The 24699-nt window shown below is 32.8% G+C and overlaps 1 protein-coding gene across 1 annotated transcript in view; it reads left to right on the plus strand.

Moving 5' to 3' along the window:
- Positions 1–24699, plus strand: part of LOC143045684 (rhomboid-related protein 3-like) — a 29396-nt gene that overhangs the window by 1246 nt on the left and 3451 nt on the right. The window contains exons 2-9 of the mRNA XM_076218370.1: positions 1876–2500; positions 3096–3119; positions 4330–4494; positions 16482–16703; positions 17291–17433; positions 22047–22159; positions 22857–22957; positions 24510–24564. Coding sequence (XP_076074485.1) covers positions 1976–2500; positions 3096–3119; positions 4330–4494; positions 16482–16703; positions 17291–17433; positions 22047–22159; positions 22857–22957; positions 24510–24564 — 1348 coding nt within the window. The 5' untranslated portion in view covers positions 1876–1975. The remainder of the gene's footprint in view (positions 1–1875; positions 2501–3095; positions 3120–4329; positions 4495–16481; positions 16704–17290; positions 17434–22046; positions 22160–22856; positions 22958–24509; positions 24565–24699) is intronic.

A 24699-nucleotide genomic window follows, 5' to 3' on the forward strand; every position in this document is an offset into this window, starting at 1 on the left:
TTTTTTATTGTTAACAATAGTTTGAATAAAACTGCATGTCCTATGGTCACAAAAGGGGAAAAAGTGGTGACCCTATCCCTGAAGTGGATAAAAATGCTATGGTTTGCACCGGTCCCACCTGCCTGGTAAATTTTGCCCGATCCCTAAATTAGCAAGGGATAGTTTTCTGTAAACCACAGCATATAATTGGTTTTTTTTTTTTTTTTTTTTTTTGGGGGGGGGGGGGGTTGTGTCATAAATTTCAGGTCATATCGAAAGATTCTTATAATTATAATCTAAATATTGACAGATTTGTGATTATTCAGTATGTCTGTCGTAGATATAGAAGTCGGATTGAAAGTGCAAATTACATCAATAATCTATTTCCTTTGAAGTGGCACAGCTAACTATCAACTTGAGGGCTTTAAAACGGAGAATTATTCTTTTGAGATGTCCAACGTACATAATCAATTACCTTCCTGGTGTGGTCCACCGAGTGCTCTAAATGTCCTTCGATATTTATTGTGCATTAAGTGGCGTATTTTTTAATTTCACCCAAGCCCATGATATATTGATCTCTAAATTACCTTTTTTTGGGCTGGTTTTGAAATTGGAATGTTCTCTTTTGAATATTCGTTTATAGGAATTATAAGAAATGGCTTTTACAGTGTTATTGGGATCGATGTTTCTGAAATATTTTGAGTATACATCTTACGCTTGAAAAGTTTTCGTGCATGGGAATTACAAAACCTTTATATTTCCATTATTCTTTGAACTAATAAATAATCAGTGCAATTAACTATCATTTTTTTTTGTTACAAATATCCTATAGTGCATGCTTTCTTATTTTTTACAGGCATATATACCTTTTGACTTATGTCTTATGTATTACATACAGTAACATCACAAACGTTTTTTGTGGTTTTTTTTCCATTTTTTGGGAGAGCGGCGTATGTCACTTCAAAAGAAAATTACGTCTCGTACGGTTTCCTCCGTGCGTCGTCCGTCCGTTTGATAAAAGGGCGCCTTATTTATTCAAATAACTTGTTTGCATATTTTCATACTGATAATGTTTTTGTAAGAACTGAACAAGTTTTTTTTATTGAAGAATGATATAAAAATGCTAGCTATGTCTGAGAGGAAGCTATGGGGCACAAACATATATCGTAATATATAAGTCTCATTGGCAATCATACCACATCTTCTTTTTATATAACATGTTTGTATGAACATTTTGGCGTCTGAAACTACAATATGGAATGTTTTGAAACTTTTAGGTTCGTTGTAGACAATATGGTTTCCTGCAGATGTCTGCTTCAAAATGAAATATGATGTCGGTTTTCTGTTAGATAACCGGTTGACACCCAATTCCTACTTTCTCTTCATTTATCCCCTTACTTGTCGTCATATAGACTTTTTGAAGTTGCCTAAGCCATCCATCAACAAACCAATTCTTTTTGAAATAATTTTTAATTTTTAATTTTTAAAATAGATTTGTTACATCAAAAATATTTTTGTGAAATATTCTTGTTTTCATTACTATCCACTAAAAGGAAAACAGATTTTAATAGAAAGTCTCACTTTAGAAATATTAATTTTCAAATGTAGCACAATTAATAATCAAGTAAATGGTCACGTCGTTTTCATTAGATATAATGCATTTGGTGATTCGATACAATGTACATCAGAGGATTATTAAATAAAAAAAAGCCCGTACAGGTCAGTTTGCAAATATCCACTGTAGCATAGATTTTATGGCAAACAGTATATATATCACGAAATAAAATCTCTTATCAACAGTGCTCCTGAGCACGCAATCGTTTTTGATTTGGAATACTTTACAAGAATCCTCTAACATTTAATCTTTTTTAAATGATGTTTCTTTCCGCATTGCAGAATGTACAATCTATTAACGGAAATACTAAACAGTTCGTTCCTACAAGTGAGGGAAGAGATAATGATTTCCTGAAAAAATAGGACCAGTAATATTTAAATTATGGCAGTTCATAAGCCGAGAGTTGCATTTAAAGATGTGACACCAGGAGATGAAAAGTGTCCTATTCCGTCGGTAACACAATCAGTAGACGGCTTTGGGTCATCAACTAAAACTACCCTGCCCACCCTGCCTTCCAAGCCAGCTGTAAGACCAAAACTACGACTTAATCTGCCAGGTCACCAGCCATTTTTACCGTCTTCATTACAGCCGCCAATAACTGACTTCCGGTTTGGTGATTCGGACTTAACCTTCAAATCGAGGCGAACACCCGTGTTATCAATAACTAAACCTTACATACCAACGACGTCAAAAACAAATGTAATTAGTCCAGTGTTAGAACCTATAGCTAAACCGTTGCATTCGTCTACTGTTGGGAGACATGGACTTGAACTACACTTCGATAAAGACACAGACTATTCCAAGACTGAGGTGTTTTCGTCAAGACGGAAAAGGTCAAGTGCTTCAAGAGAACCTAATGACATCGACAACGCATACATAGAGTCCCTAAGGAAATACCAAGTAGATGTGAGTAGTTTCTTAGTATTTACCTAATTGCTTCTTAAATAGTGTTACTTATTGATTATTTATATATTTTAAATCTGTCTAGAAGTTGAACAATATATCTAAATATCACTGGGTATACAGTTTTAATGTAGTTTCCATAAATAAGACGCTACACAATCAATAGAAAACAATCAGCAAATGGTAAAATGGTAAAGAAGCATTAAAATAAATGATCTTTAGTTAGTTTATCATTTACTAGTACTTATTTACACTTTCCTGTTATTAGAAAAGTGGCTAACTACCGAAACAAGTCTATTTCAGAAAGAATAAGGCAATAGAAATGAAAATTTGATTAGCAAGACAACCTCTATAGCACCTTGATAGCTCATATTGCTCTAATGAAGAGTTAACACTTTAAAGATAGCTCTTTTAAACTCAATTAGCTTAGAAAATAATTTATTTATTAATTTAGCAGACTAATGCCTTGTGTCGAACTTTGAAGAGAAATTAGCTGTCAAACGAAGTATTTTCTTGTAAGAAACAGAAAAGCTCGATTGTTCTTAGTGCGGTTTACTGTTGCTTATGTCCTTTAAACAAACTTATTTTACATTTTCAGAACTGGAGACATTTCTTTGAGTGGGTAAGTGTAACTTGACTACTAATATTTTTTTCTTTTTTTAAATTACTGTTTTTATTTTTCAACTTATTTGATTAGATACACAAATAATTGTTATAGGAACTACTCTTTTAGCTGAAGTGTATTTTTTCGAAAATAGAAACATGCTTTTGTTTTTAAATTGAAGTGTTTCTGAAACGAATGCTAGTCACCGTTACATAATATCGGATTCTGATGGTAATAAGCTTCGAGTATACCAAGTATCAGATTTTTAGACTTGAAGAATTATGTCAGTCTCAGTTATAACATGATCAACACGACGGGTGCCACATATGGAGCAGGATTTCTTACCCTTCCGGAGCACATGAGATCACCCCCAGTTTTTGGTGGGGTTCGTGTTGCTTATTCTTTAGTTTTCTATGTTGTGTCATGTGTAATATTGTTTGTCTGTTTGTCTTTTTCATTTTTAGCCATGTTTTTTTTCCGCTTATGAGTATGACTGTCCCTCTGGTATTTTTCGCCTCTCTTTCAGAAGGGTCCAAATTCAGACAGAGGGTTGGGCGTCCGTTAACATGTTTAAACACGCTATATTATTTATGTGTGTCCACGGCAACAGTTGTAGATACATTGTAATTTATATTGAAGGCTTAAAATGTTATATTGTTTATGACTCATCCATCCCCGTTTTAAATGGATAAACTCTCAAACTTAGCATAATTTATTTTATGTAGAAGGCTATCTTTGAGTATGAGAAATTCTCATTTATATGTTTTACTTCAAACGGAAAATGGACGAAATTCAAGAATCGAGATGCATGAGCATAGTTATGACAAACTTTAATCCTGGCATTAAAAGATTGTCGTTGGTGGCTGTCTATTATATATGTTTATTTTTTGTTTATTGTCTTGTACGTTTGTTCACGCCTTCGGTTTTTCTCGCTTACATTTTATCATGTCGGGTCTTTTTTAGCGCAGAAGACAGTATGGGTTTTGCCAATCGCTAGACCGTACAATTACCTATCGTTGCTCAAATCTACTTCATTTGGTCTCTGATGGAAAATTGAATTGTACAAATTCTTTAAAATGGTATTTCATTGATAGAAGAACACAATGGCATCCTCAGTTTCTTCATTTCTTTATTACTTCATTTTCATATCTAATGCCTGAATTTTCCATTTGCCTTTAAAGAAATGTTTTTTATGTTTCAAAAAGTCACATGATATTTTTTTTATTAGCCTGGCAGCCAAAAACCTGGTGAGATAAGAGTTGAAGAAATTCGCCGGTTGTTGAGGAATCCTTTATTTGTCAAAGATATGGAAACTCACACAATTGAAGTTTTGCAGATGAAGTGCATGGAACCTGAGAGACGTAGTATGACATATCAGGAGCTCGTAGATTTGGTAATAATGTAGGATAATTACAATTTATTGATGAATAATTGTATGTCGTCTTGTGCTGTTCCTTTTTCAGATATTTTATTATCTCTTATTTACATAAAGCTATTGCAAATGCATGTTGTTCAACGAATCAACGTCCTGTTAGTGTAGGGTTTGAATTGATCAATCATGCCGGTTGATTGTTACGAAACCAATGATTAGTTTGTCAGGTTTGTTTTCTGTCACAAATTGCTTGATCCTAAATTTCTTTAAGTTATATATATAGCACGTCATTTACGAATTCACTTATTTAATTCTCGAAAAGCATAGCTTTGAGTGGATTAAATATGTTAATGAGTAAGGCGTGTCTATATATAGTTTGTAACATTAATGGGCTATGACACATGTTAAAGGTTAAACCCTAACCAATAAAAAATTTCTGCATTTTAAGATACGTCAATCAAATAGTGGCGTGATACTATATCTGATTTCAGAAAATTAATGTCAGTTGGTTTTGTTTGTCTGATAAAGGAATGTTTAAAATTCAAAGAATTGTTGCTATTTGATTCATACTCGATAGTCAATTATTTTTTCTTCCCAAAAATTCTTGAAAGGGGTGTGGTTGGGAGAGAAAAAAGGAAAAAAGGGGGGGGGGGGGGGTAATGCAAAAATTAATTCTATGATTATTTGCCATCAAAGCATAAAAAAATCTTGTAGTTTCAAAGGACGTTGTGATAAAAAGGAAACATATCCCCAATACCAATTCTGAAGGTAAAATCAAAATGTTCTTTCGTTCCCCAAAACTGGGGAAGATCGGTTAATTGATGTAAGGTCCAGGGACAAAGGCTTGAAGCTTGTTCAATACACGAAAATAGAACTTTATGGGGTATGTTTTCCATTCTTCGAAAAAGATATTCTGATCCCAAATTTGATGAAAAGTTTTATTTTATTCTGGTCAAGCAGATGACAAAAAATTCAATTCTGAATCCAGATTTTCCCCATACCTTATAGTGTTAAATATTGAAAAAAATAATTTGATTGAAAGCGTTGAAAAACTAAACAAGACTAATCGTGCTTTGCGAAAACAAATTTCCGACTGAAACAAAAAAAAATATAGCCCCTTGGAGTTCAAATGGTTGCTCCCTAATTATTACCCCAAGGAGGCGGGGCTAGACTGTGCATTAACAACTGGTTAAGCTCCGCCCATTCTTTGCTTTTCAAACGAAAAGTTCTCTACGGCGGGATTGGAGAGTGAAATAACTAAAACATTATTCAGTAAACGCACTCTGCTAAAAATAACCGAGATACCTCACCAGAAGATCAAAGGAAAATTTACCATTCAAGTTACAAAAAATCATTTATCACTTTTGAAAATCAGAAAGTAAAGCTCGGTTTTTGAAAAAAAGGAGTATGAATGTATATTACTGAAAAAAATGACAAGGATCAAAGTTTAAGAAAAAAAACGTTTGTTCCGAAATAGAAATTTATGTCCCCCAAAGAAGGAATGGTCGGTGCATAAGCCTTACTCAGATGGGCGTGTGATTAACGAGTATGATTGATCATATCTTATTACTGTATGGATAATTCAAAAACTTTAAATGCGCCCTGGGAAAAAACAGCGACGATCAGTTGCTCTACCCATGTACATTTAGCTGACGAGCGTGCGACTTGAGGTAAATGATAGAGGAATGTACTCATCCTGAGATGGTCAGGTTATAATGCTGTTCAGCATTGAACTAATTTTCCATTCCGTTTAGATGTTACTGTCATTATACACTCCACATGACCAATCGAATGTCCCGTTTTGATTTGATCTAACACCTTTGACTGCTGCAAGATACATGTATATATGTTTGGAATTTGATAGGAAAGGAGAATTGCACATTAAAGATCGGCTACGTGCGCTTTGTTGTTTAAGAGAATGCCACGCTCTTTGCTGTTTACGGTAACTCATCATATTGCAAAAAAAGCCCCATTCGCCATACCCATACTTTCAGTGATATTCCTATTAAATCAAAGCCCGGTCGTTCCACCTTGCAGAGCATTCCTATCACATGTATTTTAAATTTGTTCTCTACCCGAATTTAAAGAAAAATTTAAGCAAGCAACACTCTATCAGCCTTGCTAATTTTAAATTGATTGTCGCTTGAAACATAATTAGTATTTTGCTTCAGCAAGCAAGTGTATGTATACATATTTCCGGATGCATATAGTATACATCGATGTATTATGCATAACGTCTTTTGTCCTTTTTGATCAATATTACGGAACAAATAAACTTATATTCATATCTGAGAATGATGATTTGGTTTAGATTCACAATTGTTTAATATGAGAAGGAAATAAAAATAAATTTAGATAATAAAAAATTCTATATATTCTATATCTTTGTCTAATTCTGCCAATAATTTTAGTCTAAGATATTAAATCTCAGAAAAATAATTAAGAGACCCTTTAAAACAATGTGAAACAAATCTTTATTCATTTATACTTTATATATGGTATTTGTTTAATACAAATATCCTTATATATTGTCATCGACAGATACTGCATATGTAAAGTTCTACTGTTAATCGCAGCTCGATTTGGGTAAGACTTTAATAAAGCTTATCATTTGGTTAATAAAGCTTATCATTTGGTATCGACACCTACCTTTGTTAAAGCAGTTTGTATGAAAATAAAAAGATGTGGTTTGATTGCCAATGAGACAACTTTCCGCCAGTCGTAGTCTTTTTGGTTTTGTATTAGGAACTATTCATTCGTGTCATGCTCAATAGACTAATTGCACCTAGTTTGAAGCGGTCGGATTATTTGACACTTTCGAGAAGCAGCCATTTTGATTTGATGAAGCAAACACATTTAAAAGCATAAACGAGCAAAATGTTAGGAAATGCTTTAAAATAACAATGTTGTTGATGTATATGTGACATCTCATTTTCCCTATAAGTGTAGTCTTTGTTTGTTCATTGTCTATTTTCCTTTACTCCACATGGCTAGACATGGCTAGACATGGCTAGAAAGAAAAACCTTTGGATGTATACTTAGAAAATGCTTTTTGGCAAAACCATGTGATATTCATTTAGATAAACCAAATATCAAAATTATATATTTATGATTACAGAAGAGGAAATAATTTCAAATCATGGTACCACAAATCATATATGGCAACATCAGTAATTCAACAAAATAAATCTTCCTTTACTAATATAGAATTAAAACAAGTTAAAAGATGATTGCTAAACTTTATATTTTGGCTTTTTGGCTACCATTAAAAATTCAAAGTCTCTACTGAATTGTAATAAAAGATAAATATATCTTTTTTTCTGAATTTTAATGACCACAATTCCCATCGGATACATTGACAAAAGGACAAGGTAATTGTTAAAGCAAGTCGAGCAATGTTCTGTTATGGCATTGAATAACTATAATTGTAGAGAAATTCCCAAGGCATGTTGGACCATTCTTATATAACGTAAACAATATTAATTAGTAATGAATTCATCTAGTTCGACAGGTATAATACCTTTTTTTTTATTCTAAACATAATTGTAAATTAATTTTTAATTTTTTTTTTCAAAAAATCTTGAAAAAGTCATTTCGCTTTGTCGTGTCCCCAGGGATGATGGGTAAATATAAGAATCAATTCCGTTACGATTATGTATTCATGAATTTACTGCGTAACTTTGAAAACATGAAATGGACCGTTATTGACGGGAAATCCAAAATTATAATTGTCACCTGGCATAATATCCAATATTTATAATTCTTTAATTTGCATTGTGCAAAATATCTGAAGTTTAATTTTTAATTTGCATTTGGTGATATTCTATCTCTTTATTATAAAACATTAGATTTCGGATTTGCAATCTCATTTTTTGGTCGGTCTCAAAAACAGAATCATGTAGTAGGTAAGGAAATACCTTTATCATAAATGATAAACATATTTTTCGTGATAACAAACAGCATTAAAAAGAACAACTGCAAAAAATAATTGAAAAATTCGAAATAGTTGTAGTTATTAAAAATAATAATTATTATTCATTTTCTGCATCATTGTAATCATGGAATGTATTTTGTTGGGATTTAATAATTCAGAAAAATAAACGTTTTATAAATAGATAAATTTGACAACGAAATTATCGCTTCCTTGCATATATTTATACGAAACTGTGTTTTTAATATACGTTCGTATATATAAGAAGCAATAAGAATTATAAATTTGAATTGGGCGGAGGACGTTTGCGTTTTTGATAGGACATTTGCGCTTTCAAAAAAAGACAATTGCGCTTTCAAAAAAGACAATTGTGGTTTTTTTCTACAGGACAATTGAGATTTATAATCAAAACATAAAAACATTATTTAATAGACCATAAAACAGCACATTCATTTATTTATATACAGCTATGTGTTGTTCTCTTCATTCTTTCAATGAGTTGTTAAGTTACTTTCCCACTGACCCTTAAGGATTCTTCTGTTTTGGGGGAAATATTAATTTTGATAAGTCAATGAGAATTTTGAAAGTTACATTTTATTCTGTAAGCGAAAAGAAAAAAAGTAATATCTAGTATTTTAAAAAATATCAAGTAACTCATATAATTTAATTTGTGAAATAAACACAATCTACAGTGTCGCATATAACCACCGCACTTAAAAAAATAATACCATTATTTGCCAAAAAAGAGATTTTTTTAGTAAATACAAAGATATGTGATTGTCTTTTTTAAATAGAGATATATGCTTATAAAATTTCATATTCAACATCCAAAAAGTTCAGTGTTCTAAATATTCTCTTTATAACGGCCTTTCTTCAACGTAAATATGAACAGCAGATGGTAATAACAATGATTCTTATCCACAAACTAAAGGAATCTCAAAGAAACTATGATAGAAGAGTACCTTGGACTTTCCACACTATTGACTATAGAATGAACATACGAGAAAAACAGTTTTTATTTGAATTGACTGCAGTAAATCAGGTTAAGATTACTAGTCAACTTATACAGATAATAAACAGCTGCGCCACGAGCGCATAATACGCCAGTCGTCTTGTGTGTGAAGTTTTATGCAATAATTTCAAAAAGTTTATGAGATATGACACGCGACAAGTGAAAACTCCCCTACTTTTTTTTTTTTACAAAAAACTGTTGTCAGGTCATTAAAGATTGCATATTTTGGCGTTAATATTGATTCACTTATAGGGTCTTTACATCGGAACTATATGCTATGATGGTATGATACTAAACCCCTAACGGGAAGGATTGTGCCTGATGTTCATATGATGAAATCATAATCTTTCAGTCAGTTTAATTGAAGTCTGGAGCTGGCATGTCAGTTAACTGCTAGTAGTCTGTTGTTATTTATGTATTATTGTCATTTTGTTTATTTTCTTTGGTTACATCTTCTGACATCAGACTCGGACTGCTCTTGGACTGAATTTTAATGTGCGTATTGTTATGCGTTTACTTTTCTGCATTGGCTAGAGGTATAGGGGGAGGGTTGAGATCTCACAAACATGTATAACCCCGCCGCATTTTTGCGCCTGTCCCAAGTCAGGAGCCTCTGGCCTTTGTTAGTCTTGTATTATTTTAATTTTAGTTTCTTGTGTACAATTTGGAAATTAGTATGGCGTTCATTATCACTGAACTAGTATATATTTGTTTAGGGGCCAGCTGAAGGACGCCTCTGGGTGCGGGAATTTCTCGCTACATTGAAGACCTGTTGGTGACCTTCTGCTGTTGTTTTTTTCAATGGTCGGGTTGTTGTCTCTTTGGCACATTCCCCATTTCCATTCTCAATTTTATCAATTAAAAATAAAATTTTGAATCATCACCAAAAGTTGTACAGATCTTTAAATTTAATATAACTAAAAAGTGTGTAAAGTTTTAAGCAATAATCATTAATTGTTTTTAAGATACGGCGCGACATGTGACCCCTCCCCCCCTTTTTTTTTTACAAAAAAACAAACTCTTGTAAAGTTTCATGAAATTTTGATAAGTGGTACTCAAGTTACGGAGCGACATGTGGACGCCGGCCTGACAGACAGACAGACGGACGTTCGGATGCCGGACATTTGTATATACCATAATACGTCCCGTCCAAATTTTGACGGGCGTATTAAAAAAAATGCAAATGTCCGGCCAATTTGGGTTGAGATGTACGTATCAAGGTTAAAAGCGCTAATGTCAATATTGTTTTGAGTGCAAGTGTTCTGTTGTGTTACGTGTAAAAAAAAACGCCAACGCCATGAGCCCAAAATATGTGAATGTATTTAAAATGACAAATATCATTCAAAATTTACTTTAAAGAACAATTAAATAAAAGAGACATTATTTTAGAATAAAGTTGACGCACTCCTAGAAACTGTAACTTTCTTTTTGCTGGAAAGATGCAAACGCTTATCTATAATACTAAAATTACGAGGTCCAATTTGTCAGCCGTCATCACGTAAAAACGACGAATCAAAGAATTCAACTTTATATACAACTAATATAGTACAAAGGTGTAGATTAAAAATTACACCACTCCAGGCCCTTTTGTTTTCCACGTAATTAATATCGCCAATAATTAGGAAGTTCCGGGTCGAGTCCGATACCGATATTAATAGTATAATCACCTGTAACCTATTACCTTATCTGTACGTTCCGCATCCGACAGGCGCACCGCCAAACGGTGTATTCAGGATTAATATGCTATATAAACGGGTCATAATCACAGGGTTGACACTAAATTGTCAAATTGTTACCTATTGTAGTATTTTAATCCGTAAGACTTTCTAAGATAACAATACGAATACTAAAAATCTGGACTAAAAATAAGTTTCAATTTGTTAGCGGGCATGACGTAAAACAGCGAATCAAAGAATTCAACTTTATTTATAACTAATATAGGACAATGCTGTTGATTAAAAAATACTCCATTCCAGGACCTTTTGTTTTCCAAATATTTAATATTACCAATAATTGATAAGTTCCAGTTCGACGGGTTCAAACAGAAAGATTTGAAAGCAGAGAAAATTGTGTATCTTATAATCGGCATGACTTTATCAGATGACAGTACTAATACTAAGATAAGGCTTGCGCATAGTTATATACTTTAATTCAGTCACGGACCCGCGATATCACGGGTGTGTTCTAGTATATTAAAGAAATACATCAAAGATAAAGTATAATAATTCTTATATGATTTTCATATTAGGGAATACGTTGATATGATTAGTCGAGAGGACTTCCAGTAGATGAGTACGTTGGTTATTTTTCGATAGACGACGCTGACCGAACTTCTTTTCGTAACCAATGTAAACAAGAGGGCGGCGATAATAACACCGACGTTAACAAAACTTAACATACGATTGACCTCCTTGGGTAGGACTGCTACGGATGATTCCGACAACAAAAGTAGGCGTGTTATACACCATTGTGAAGATAAATCAATTAAGATTTACGAAATAACAAGTTTTAGTGGGGGTTACAGCCGAGAAATCGGCATATAACGGAATTTCGTCACCGCCTGACATTTTTCTAAATCGCGAGTTAAGTACCTTGTGTTATATAAAGGTATATAGGGATTTTTTTTCTGAGACGAGTGCGTGTGTTTATACACCAATAAATGCCTTTGAAAAGGCATTTAATCCCGGCTATAATCGATACAAAAAATATATTGCATCTATATATATATCTATTGAACATCAGCAGTCCTAATATCTGAGAGTATTTGTGTTTTGTGCAAAGTAATCAGGTCTTTCTACTTTTCGTGGAAAGACCTTTTGTTTTTCTTCTTCTGATTATTTTTTTTTCTTCTGCCGTCTGAGATGCATTTTTGTCTTACAACATATCGAATGGAATTTTTGGCCAATGATGTTGTACAGTAATGGGGGTTTCAAAACTCACCCTGTGTGACCAAACACTTATTCTTATAGGAGTTATCTCCCCGCGTCCCCTTTTCCTTATTATCGCTATATCTCTAAAACCGTAAAAGATTTTAGCAAACTGTTTTCACCAAATTTTTCGTCTACTCTTGAGACTGATTTGGTTTATTTTGACTTGAGTGATCGGAAGACATCTTATGGGAGTTATTTCCCTTTGAAAATTTAAGAGGATAAATTCATACGTTATAAGTCGTAGAGGCCTACAGTGTTTTGATATGAAGTCCTTGGTCCATTTGAAGGAAATTGAGGTCAAGGTCAAAGGTCAAGGTCATGTTCTAAATTTTGAATTTTGCTTGTTATCGTTATTCCACAGAAACTGTGACAGTAAATGATATGATGTGTTTGCCAAATAACTGTTTACAATAAGGCGCAACTTCAACCTTTTTCAGTCAAAGTGTTTTGGTTAACCCTTTTAGGAGTTTTCTCCCCTTATGTATTTCAAATCAGTATTTCTCCACAACCATACAAGTGATTGACCTCCGGTCTTCTGTTTTGACTTCACTGACCTATGACCTTGAAATTGAGATCAAGGTCAAAGGTCAAGGGCATTTTATAAATTTAGAAGTTTGGCCAAATTACTGTTTACAAAAAGGCGCAACTTCAACCTATTTCAGTCGAAGTGTTTTGGTTAACCTTATATGAGTTTTCTCCCCTTATGTATTTGAAATCAGTATTTCTCCGCAACCATACAAATGATTGACCTGGGGTCTTTTGATTTGAGATCACTGACCTATGACCTTGAAATAGGTCAAAGGTCAATTTGACATTCTAGATTTTAACCTTTGCTAAAAATTATTTTTTGTTCATAATAAAACAATTAAGTCTTCTGCATATACGTATTAATCTTATTTTTTTATATCATTTTTTAATTTCATTCTTATTATCGAGGTGGAAAGACCTTCAATTGTTGTCTGAAGAATTGGTTTTTAATTTAAATTTAAATTACAGTTCTTCCCAGGCAAAGCAATTTATTTTTCGCACAGTTATTTATTTTTTATTCCTTCCCAGGCACCCCCCACCCCCCCGTTCTTCCAAGGCAAATGTATTCATTTTCAAAATCCTCTTGTCAACATCTATCAACGTGTTGATGTTCATTTTGTACGACATCACCTGAAACTTCTTGTTTCATTCGCCCACATTATTACATAAAGCAATGAAGTACCCAATAGACTATTTTCATATTATCAACTTTTCACTTCGGATTATATAATTTATTATTATTTTTCTACAGGAAATCTTACATACATTAAGACATACTCGGTCAAGTAAAAGCAACTCAAAGAAGTAAAATCAAAAATAAAATCGTTGCAATTTGGGTGTAGAGTTTACTAATTTCAGATGATTTTATCGTGTATCGGCGAAACGACGGAGGATATTTTAGCGCATTAATAAGACATTTGAGCGAAAAAAATCTGACGTTTAAGCGCCAAAGTAGAAACCATTTTAGCGCCTGATTTGTAACCCATTTTAATGAAAATTAAAATTGTCAATGCCCATTTTAGCGAAATATTCTTAACCCTTTATAATATATAATAAATAAATAAAAACTTTAATGGACTCAAGACAGCACAATGTGGAGGATACATTAAATACAGCACTAAATGTCTAAAAGATTGAATCAAATGTTATAAGTTCCTTCTAGTTTGAAATTTATACCCTAGAGAACGTACGTAATGGACTCTGCATATACCTCATGTACAATACTGTTGAATTGCATTAGGAACTGTTCTTTCTCTTTATCTTGTCTAGACTTTGGTGCATATTCGTCTATACTTCGTATTTTTTATATATGTTGTTGTGTTTGCAATTTGATAATAGTATCAAGAAAAACGCATATAGCTGGCGACAACTATAAAATTGCTCATTATATTGGGCATGTAATGGCTCTGGACCATTAATTGTTCGCTGTGAATTACACTTAACTTCTGCTCAAAGCTTAGTGAGTAGTAGTTCAAAATGTTTTTCTAAATTGTCCTTTGCCCGTCGTGTAAGCTATAGAAAACCTTAAAACAGTGAATGTCCCCTATTAAAATTATATCGATGGTAAGCTTGATTCTACTTCTTTAAATTGCTCTCACTTGACCGAGTACCAGGATGTCCAGCCACAGAGAAGGTAGCCTGTCGAAAAATATTATATCCGGAGTCAAAAGTCGTTTATATTAATAAAAAGTCTCTTACTATTAAAACTTAATGATCGAAAATTATTTTAAGGAATGACTGTAATATTTTTCTGTCTATGAAGAAATAACATAAAAATGTGGTGCACACTGATTAACGCGAGTAGCGGTTTATTTAACAGTGTGCACCACACTTTTTATGTTATTTCGAATAGACTGACAAAATATTACAGTTATTTCTTATAATTTAATTCTGAATTCCATTTTAAACCGGCGTAAATCATGAAAAACGTTGATGACGTCAAAATTGTGTCTATGATATGATAAACAAAACGACGTCAGCCAATCAGAAGACGCGTTACATCCAAAATTAAATTATATTGATATGTTCATGATTTACGTGTCCTTTTCTCTAGTAAGGTTTCCTCGCGAAAATAGTGCCAAGCTTTGAAAAAATTATTTTGTCGTTTCCACTGAAGGCTTATTCGACTAAGGTCTCTAAAAACTGACATATACATTTAATTCCTTGTTATGTATATAATGGCTATTCTTCTTAATCAATTATTATGCACTATATAATATTTAAAATTTTGTCTTTGGGTTTTATGATGTTTGCTCATGTGAACTTTTCATAGTTTTTTTTTAAAAGAATTTAAAAAGAGATGAAAATGTCGGTATAATAGTATAATTTGCATTTTTAAACAGTTCATTGTAAACAGTTCATTGTAATAACTTGATTTATTGGTTGAACAAATGCTTCAAAACATTTTTGAGTTCATGCAACATACAGCGTTTTTTTCTCTCATAACATATGCAACGTACAATAACACCACACTATAGCAAGACATTTTATTTTGTAATAGAGTGGTTGTTATCGGTATCGCTATTCAAATCATAATATTAAAAAAAATGTATTAACTAAAATTAAAAGTTAGCTGTACATTTTGTGTAATGGACAATAACTCTACAGTAATATGAAATGATTTACCGGCATGAATATATCCTCAATAGAAACATTATATTTTTGTGTCAATGGTTTAGGCTGTCAAAAATTGGCTATACATTACAGAATAATTGACAATAACATTAAAAAAAGATGCGTGGCAGCTCAAGGCTGTTATCCTTTCTATAAATCAATTTCAAGGTTGTCAGTTTTATTTCTGAGTATTTAGAGTAAATTAGCAATTACAGCAGAAAACGTATTGAGTCCTGTTTTGGAATGACCGAACCTTATATAACAATAATTCTTTACACATTTCATTCATTGATGCATATATCGTATCTCCTTTTATGCATGACAATTAGACAACTCTCCACAGTAATATTTCAATTGTATAAATTGCCTTTTATTATCTTTCACATTTTGAAACAAATTTTTATCTTTCTATATTCTAAATTGTGTGAACTGTCGTTTTTATACATCCTAATAGTCAGATATTTCAAAACAATACGTCGACGAATTATTTTCTTAAGCCAACTTTTCAAAAGATTTCCTTGACAAATCCAATATGCCTTAAATATTATAAGATTTTCTTTTAAGTGACATTTATACAGAGAATTTTATAATTAAGAAAAAAAAAATGAAATTGATTTTAGAATTGCCGATGACCATGATCTGCATAACTTCCGACTACTAAATGTAATATGTGATATCGATTAGTTTTCGATTTTACGATATTTGATTATATACTCTGTAAATAAAACAATTTTCAATGATACAATTAGCAAACAACGCCCCTTCGATTAAAAAACATATACCAATGACTAACGAAACCATTTAAAAAATCAATAATTATTCATCTACTATTGTTTTTATTTGATAAATAAAATAAAAAATACTATTCAAAACATGATAAGGCATCGTTTATTTATTTTTTTTCGTCACTTTTTAGAAAAACCTTAAACTATATGACAATCGTAAATATGAGTAAGACCTACATGAATCACTGAATATTGTTCTATTTCAATAGATGAGTAATAAAAGAACACCAAGTTTTAGACTAGCCGTTGATGGTCAGAGTAAAGAAACACTAGAATGTTTAAGTAGAAAAGATAGAACTACCTTTTTTCAAGTGATGGTGCGTGCAGTAGCCCGAAATTTTTTGACAGATGACGTTGAAAGACAGTATTATGCAGATAGATATAATTGCTGTCCACCGCCGATATTTGTTCCAGTCATAACACTTATAGAGGTCAGTCAAACAGATTTTGCTATCACTCAAAATTTTATTTTCTATATTTGTATATGGAACTGTGCGCCCAATCTCTGAATCCTTGTTATTTTGATTTAGTTAAAAAAGATAAATATGGATGCAATGATACAAATGCTGTTTTAATTGTGAAACTCTATTTTGAATGTTTATATTCAAAGGTTTGAAAGCTTATGAAATATAAAAACGGACAACACCAAATTTGATGCTTGAAGTTAAAGGTTTGCTGATAGTAGTTTAAAGATATATATTATACTAAAATTTCAAAAGTTGTCTCCGGTAATTCATGAAAATAATAATGTTAATACTATTGAATTATCATTTCTATTGTCAAATTAATTTTACAAAATATCTACCGTGTCAATCGTGAAAATAATTTTACTCTTGATAACATTATGATTTCATCTCTTAGATGAAGTTCCAAGAAATTTAAAGCGTAATTCAACAGTAAACGTCATACTGACCATTCTTAAATTTGCATATCAACAATCAATATGATATTTAATGTAGGATATTGGATAGACATCTTTATGAAAAAAACTCATGCAAGTAATAACTTTGCTTTTTAGATAGCCTTATTTGCTTATTACTGTGTAGAGAATGGTAATATTAACCATAATGGACCATTACCAGTAGAGAGTGTGCTTATCTATAGACCAGATAAGCGAGTAGAATTCTGGAGGTTTCTATGTTATACCTTCATACATGCAGGGTAAGTATAATTTTGTCCTCGCTTTTACACTACTTTATATTTAAGAAAACTTTATTTTCCCATGTATATTACGATTTGCATACAAAAATATTTTGAAACAGGTGCTTAGTTGCAATTTTTATGCCCCACCTACGATAGTAGAGGGGCATTATGTTTTCTGGTCTGTGCCTCCGTTCGTCAGTCCGTCAGTCCGTCCGTCCGTCCGTCCGTCTGTGCCTCCGTTCGTCCGTCCGGTTAAAGTTTTTGGTCGAGGTAGTTTTTGATGAAGCTGAAGTCCAATCAACTTGAAACTTAATACACAAGTTCCCCATGATATGATCTTTCTAATTTTAATGCCAAATAATAGTTTTGATCCCAATTTCATGGTCCACTGAACATAGAAAATGATAGTGCAAAGTTCAGGTTAAAGTTTTTGGTCAAGGTAGTTTTTGATAAAGTTAAAGTTACATCAACTTGAAACTTAGTACACATGTTCCCTATGATATGATCTTTCTAATTTTTTTAATTCCAAATTAAAGTTTTGACCCCAATTTCACGGTCCACTGAACATAGAAAATGATAGTGGGAGTGGGGCATCCGTGTACTATGGAAACATTCTTGTTTTTATATACTTTGAGATATACCAGTTACTTGTAATAAAGAATAACCAAAAAATCCAGAATCAATGTTTATCAATCAATGTGTATTAAAAATTAAAAGTTGAGCCTGTTTAAAATAATACTTGTCTGCATTTATTTTGCTATGTAATACATTATTGGTGATGAGCTACCCAAGTATTCACTTCATGCTGCATAGTGAACGTTTGGACATCAAGTTGAATAGTTTATATGAAAACAAGGAGATGTTGTATGATTGCCAATGAGACAACGTACAATGCAATAAATTCCAAATAACATTCGTTGTTATACAGGTGTTTTTTACTCATTAAAATGTGTAAATCTGTCGTTTGAAGGTTTTTAGCTGTTGCATTTGTATGTGCTTTTTCTGTTAGGTTCGAAGAAAATCTAGTTTATCACTTCTTTTATCCACGTTTAGTGAATCGCACGTTTCAATTATTCTGCTTGGAAGGAAAAGAACGATAACTCAATACAATTTGTCCAAAAACTATTTCATGTGGATCGATTTCCAGTTGTCTCCCTTCTTTGAGTTGAAAGCAGTTTTTTCGTCTTTGCAATTTATATTATAGTAACTTGCAGACAAAAATCATTCTTATTATGATTAAGTCATATATATATATATATAACATCTTCATGCCTTATATATCATGTACTGTAGTACGCCGCTAGATTAAAACTGACGTGGATAGGTAACACAAGGCCAGCGAAAGCTCTTTTTATGAGAGCCCAGGTGGTCGTGTGGTCTAGCGGGACGGCTTCAGTGCAGGCGATTTGGTGTCACGATATTACAGTAGCATGGGTTCGAATCCCGGCGAGGGAAGAACCAAAAATTTGCGAAAGCAAATTTACAGATCTAACATTGTTGGGTTGATGTTTAGACGAGTTGTATATAATATATATATATATATATATATATATATATATATATATATATATATATATGAGTCTGGAAGATTGTGTAACAATACCGATAAAAAGATGGAAAACAAAACACTAAAAAGTGTTGAATATCATTGCACAAAGATGGAAAAACTGAACAGATGATATAAATTATACAATAATTGCAAATATTTCGGCTCAACAAATGGCCTTCTTCGGTGACAAAAGTTTTAACAATAATGAGATATAATGTATAAGGTGTAAACATAGATCACTAATAATACAGGTAAGTTTTGGTCGATTGATTTTAATCCAAAATCCTGAATATAATAATATAAAAACTAGACTGTAAATTTAATTATTTCTTTCTATTGATTCCATCTGGATGGAGGACACCCAGTGTTTTTATCCAAAACCTCTCCCGATTTTCTCTTTGCCTATTTTGCCATGTACAATCCTGTTCGATCACAAGGATCTTCATGTGATCAAAATCTTTCAGATTGTGATCTGGTAACCTGAAATGTTGGCTGACAGGAATATACGGTTTTTTTGTGAGGTCACTCCTGTGGCCATTGAGGCGTTTGTGAAATGGCTGCATAGATTCACCAACATATTGGAGACCACATCTAGGACACTCAAGAACGTAAATCACGTTTGAGCTTTTGCAGTTGACATTGCAAAAGATCTTGTATGTCTTTTCTGTGGTCTTACTGTGAAATGTTGATGAATGCTGCAATTGGTTGCAACATTTGCAGCGCTTGTCCCCACAAGGCTGACAATTACCTACAGTATGGTTAGGTTTGGAAAGGTCAGCACGGACAAGTATATTTCTCAGGCTGTTAGGTTGTTTGAAGGCAATCATGGGAGGCTCAGGAAAGATTTTGGATAACTTCGAATGTTTCTCGATTGCTGTCCAATGATCACGAATGGTCTTGAAACTATTTCTCAGGCATGGATGGTAGGTGAGCACACATGGGATTCTTTTACTTTTCTGTTTATCTTTGTAAGTTAGCAGACTGCTTCTGGGGATGGATTCCGCTTTTCGAAAACTATTTTTGATGTTTTTGTGTTTATATCCCCTTCTTTTTAAATGTCCTTTAAGCTGCCCCAGACGTTGTTTTGCAGTGTCTTCAGAGGAGCAGATTCGCCTTATTCTGAGAGCTTGGCTGTATGGAATGCTCTTCGTGCAGTGTGGAGGATGGCAACTTTCAGGCGACAAGTATTGATGAGTATCTGTAGGTTTAGAGTATATATCTGTGTTTATTATACCTACAGAGAGGGTGCTAGATGTATCAAGGAAGTTTATGGTGGAATTAGATGTTTCATGGGTGAATTTGATGGTATTCTATACGAATATTCCCCATGCGGATGGTATTGAAGCATGTAGAGAAGTTTGGGACTCTCGATATCCTAAAATTCCACCTACTGATTGCTTAGTTGAAATGCTTACTATGGTCTTGAAAAAGAACAACTTCACATTCCAAGGAGAACACTATTCACAGACAAATGGCACTGCTATGGGTACAAAAATGGCTCCATCTTATGCCAATATATTCATGGGTAAATTTGAAAAGCAACTGCTGGAGTGCTCCATCGAAAAACCGCTTTCCTGGTATCGATTTATTGATGACGTTGACATGAAATGGGACAAGGGAGACCAAAAATTACAAACTTTTATAACAAATGCTAACAATCAACACCCTACCATCAAATTCACCCATGAAACATCTAATTCCACCATAAACTTCCTTGATACATCTAGCACCCTCTCTGTAGGTATAATAAACAGATATATACTCTAAACCTACAGATACTCATCAATACTTGTCGCCTGAAAGTTGCCATCCTCCACACTGCACGAAGAGCATTCCATACAGCCAAGCTCTCAGAATAAGGCGAATCTGCTCCTCTGAAGACACTGCAAAACAACGTCTGGGGCAGCTTAAAGGACATTTAAAAAGAAGGGGATATAAACACAAAAACATCAAAAATAGTTTTCGAAAAGCGGAATCCATCCCCAGAAGCAGTCTGCTAACTTACAAAGATAAACAGAAAAGTAAAAGAATCCCATGTGTGCTCACCTACCATCCATGCCTGAGAAATAGTTTCAAGACCATTCGTGATCATTGGACAGCAATCGAGAAACATTCGAAGTTATCCAAAATCTTTCCTGAGCCTCCCATGATTGCCTTCAAACAACCTAACAGCCTGAGAAATATACTTGTCCGTGCTGACCTTTCCAAACCTAACCATACTGTAGGTAATTGTCAGCCTTTTGGGGACAAGCGCTGCAAATGTTGCAACCAATTGCAGCATTCATCAACATTTCACAGTAAGACCACAGAAAAGACATACAAGATCTTTTGCAATGTCAACTGCAAAAGCTCAAACGTGATTTACGTTCTTGAGTGTCCTAGATGTGGTCTCCAATATGTTGGTGAATCTATGCAGCCATTTCACAAACGCCTCAATGGCCACAGGAGTGACCTCACAAAAAAACCGTATATTCCTGTCAGCCAACATTTCAGGTTACCAGATCACAATCTGAAAGATTTTGATCACATGAAGATCCTTGTGATCGAACAGGATTGTACATGGCAAAATAGGCAAAGAGAAAATCGGGAGAGGTTTTGGATAAAAACACTGGGTGTCCTCCATCCAGATGGAATCAATAGAAAGAAATAATTAAATTTACAGTCTAGTGTTTATATTATTATATTCAGGATTTTGGATTAAAATCAATCGACCAAAACTTACCTGTATTATTAGTGATCTATGTTTACACCTTATACATTATATCTCATTATTGTTAAAACTTTTGTCACCGAAGAAGGCCATTTGTTGAGCCGAAATATTTGCAATTATTGTATAATTTATATCATCTGTTCAGTTTTTCCATCTTTGTGCAATGATATTCAACACTTTTTAGTGTTTTGTTTTCCATCTTTTTATCGGTATTGTTACACAATCTTCCAGACTCATATAATTTTTCCTGTTTGTGTAGTATTGTCAATTTTGATGATCCAATACCTATTAAGTTTACTGGTTGGTAGATTCTTATAGACTCTATATATATATATATATATATAATTCATTGTTATTTTTCTGACTTTTTAGATGGGTACATTTAATCTTCAACATGGTAGTCCAGATAGCGGTTGGGATTCCTCTAGAAATGATACATGGATGTCTTAGAACTGGTATGGTGTATATGTCGGGTGTTTTAGCAGGTACTGAACGCAATAAGTTACAAAAACACTTAATAACTTGTTAAAATGATCCCCTATTGTAAGTGTAAGACCGTTGCATGTAGAAGATTAAAAGACAATTCAACATATGATAGACGAAACATTGTTTATGTTCGAATCAGAAAGAAGTAAACAAAGTAAGCAATTAAATGTGAAAAATTGAAAGCATTATTTTTTTTGCCTTTGATGCTTTTTCTCTTGAAGTTATTATTATTAAGTAAAATCGTTAACTTAATTTAAAGTAATTGGCTATACATGAAAGGTGTCTTACTATTCATTAAACAAAAAATTGTCTCGTTCATACGGGATTAAATCAATGATTGACACCTTTTGTACACAAAAAAATGGCATAACAAATTTCGTGTACTCTTAAACAAGCTTGTCTTTCAGAACCATGAAAAACTCTGTCGTGTTGAGTTGACTATCACTGGATATCTTCATAAGCATTATTTTAACAGGATTTGTCACATTATAACTAAAAACTGTTAGTTTCTGTAAATATTAGGCATATTTTTGGGATAAACAATTTCTTTTTCTAAAGTATATATCTAGCAGTGTAAATATAGTTATGTAAACTTCGCCAAGAGAAAAGAAAACACTTAATAGCGAAAACAAAATGAAACTCTCTGCAAATATAGTCTGCGTCAAGTATTAATCAGTTATTGTTCTTAAATGACAGGTTCCCTGGGAACATCAGTATTTGATATGGAAGCATACTTGGTCGGTGCCTCTGGGGGAGTCTATGCATTACTGGCAGCTCATCTAGCAAACATTGTTTTGGTAAGTTTTATAAATAGACTTTTAACTAACATTGTTTTTGATTTGTTTAAACACATATCCCTTGCACTTACAGTGTTTTTTGTGTGTTTGAAAAATATAGTAGACATTTTCTGTATGGAAACATACTAATATTCCGAATTCTCGTATTTCATAGAAATTGCAGGCTTGTATTGTTCTTGACTATTTGACTTCATCAATCACCATTTTTTGTGACGAAACTTCTCTTTGATTCTTAGAGTCATTATTTCTAAACATTATAACTGTCTATAATCTGTAAAAGGTATCAAATTTCGGAATTAAAATAAACAACTATGATAGTTTTATTGTTAAGTTATCGTATCTTTGACCCGCGTTTCCTTTTTATATTGGATTGAAATTAAAAGAAATAGGCCCGAAACATAACTTCACTTATTGTTAGCCGATTTGTGCCCATGTCGAAATATACTTTTACTATGGTAAGAGCTGTTCGGTCGTCCTTAGACAATAACCGATTGTATGAGGGAGGCCGTTAATAATTTTTGGGTCTATAATTCAGAGTTTGAGGAGGCAGCCGTTATTAATAGAGTCAAATTTGGAAATATTATTGCTTTCAGACATTTTTCTTAAACGACATGTCTAACTTCTATCAACGTTATTGATAATTATGCCCATATGGATTGAGAAAATTCCTATCAAATTGGATCAAAGGTCACAAATTGACCAAAGCTATTGTAAGGTGGAATTATTGGGGGGGGGGGATTGTCTCAACGAACGATATTATTTAACCAAGTCCAATTTTTACCAAATTCAATTTAGTAATGCCCAATTAGTTGACACACTCACCCTACAGATTTATTAGTTTGTATCTTAAAGGTCAAGGCAACAGCCGAAATTTGGGCAACAGTTTGGTTTTTCGATGTTATCTAACGAACTAAAAATTATCTAATGTTCTCAACACTTAGCGAGAGAATGACAATTGGATAGAAGTAGACCCTATTAGTTTTTAAGTCTGTAGATCAATAGACAAGGTCACACTACACAGAAGTACACTGAAATGTTTGGAAAAGCTTTGTTTGGGGACCCTATTATTTGAGCAATACATCACAGCTTTTCTACTTTTGTCGCCAGACTAAGGCTTTGCTGTACTTGACATATAAATAGTCTACGTCAAATAAACAAAATCGGAACTGTGCTCATGTACCTATTGTGCTTTTGTAATTTGTATAGTTCTTCAATTCAATTTCATAAAACTTGAATTGAAATTTATCTGCAGATGTTGATTAAATGTCAATATCATTTAAATATCAAAATAATTCATTTATCTTCTACTACATATTATTTCAATGAATTTCTTTATCTTCAACATAATTTTGCTAATAACATGGATATTCTAAAATATTTGATGAAAAGAAAGCTTTATTGTTTAATATATAAGCAATATTTACGAAATATATAACTGAAGTTACCTTCCCTCCATAATCATTTACATATGTGTTTTTGGTGAATCAATAATAATATTAATTGCATTTTACGAATAATGAATAATAAAAATACATTACTCCCATGTTTACAGAATTATTCAAATATGGAACTTGGCATCGTGAAATTGGCAGCAGTATTGATAATTGGTAAGTATCTGATACCGGTCTTAAAGAAACTAGGTTAAGTTTTTTTAAGTCATTATAAAAAATTATTTTCGACTTCCCTTGTTTATCGAAATGAACCTAATTTGTGTTTAAACCTCTTTGAATGAACATCCCTTT

The sequence above is a fragment of the Mytilus galloprovincialis genome, chromosome 9 (assembly GCF_965363235.1).
Source record: "Mytilus galloprovincialis chromosome 9, xbMytGall1.hap1.1, whole genome shotgun sequence".
NCBI classification, from domain to species: domain Eukaryota; kingdom Metazoa; phylum Mollusca; class Bivalvia; order Mytilida; family Mytilidae; genus Mytilus; species Mytilus galloprovincialis.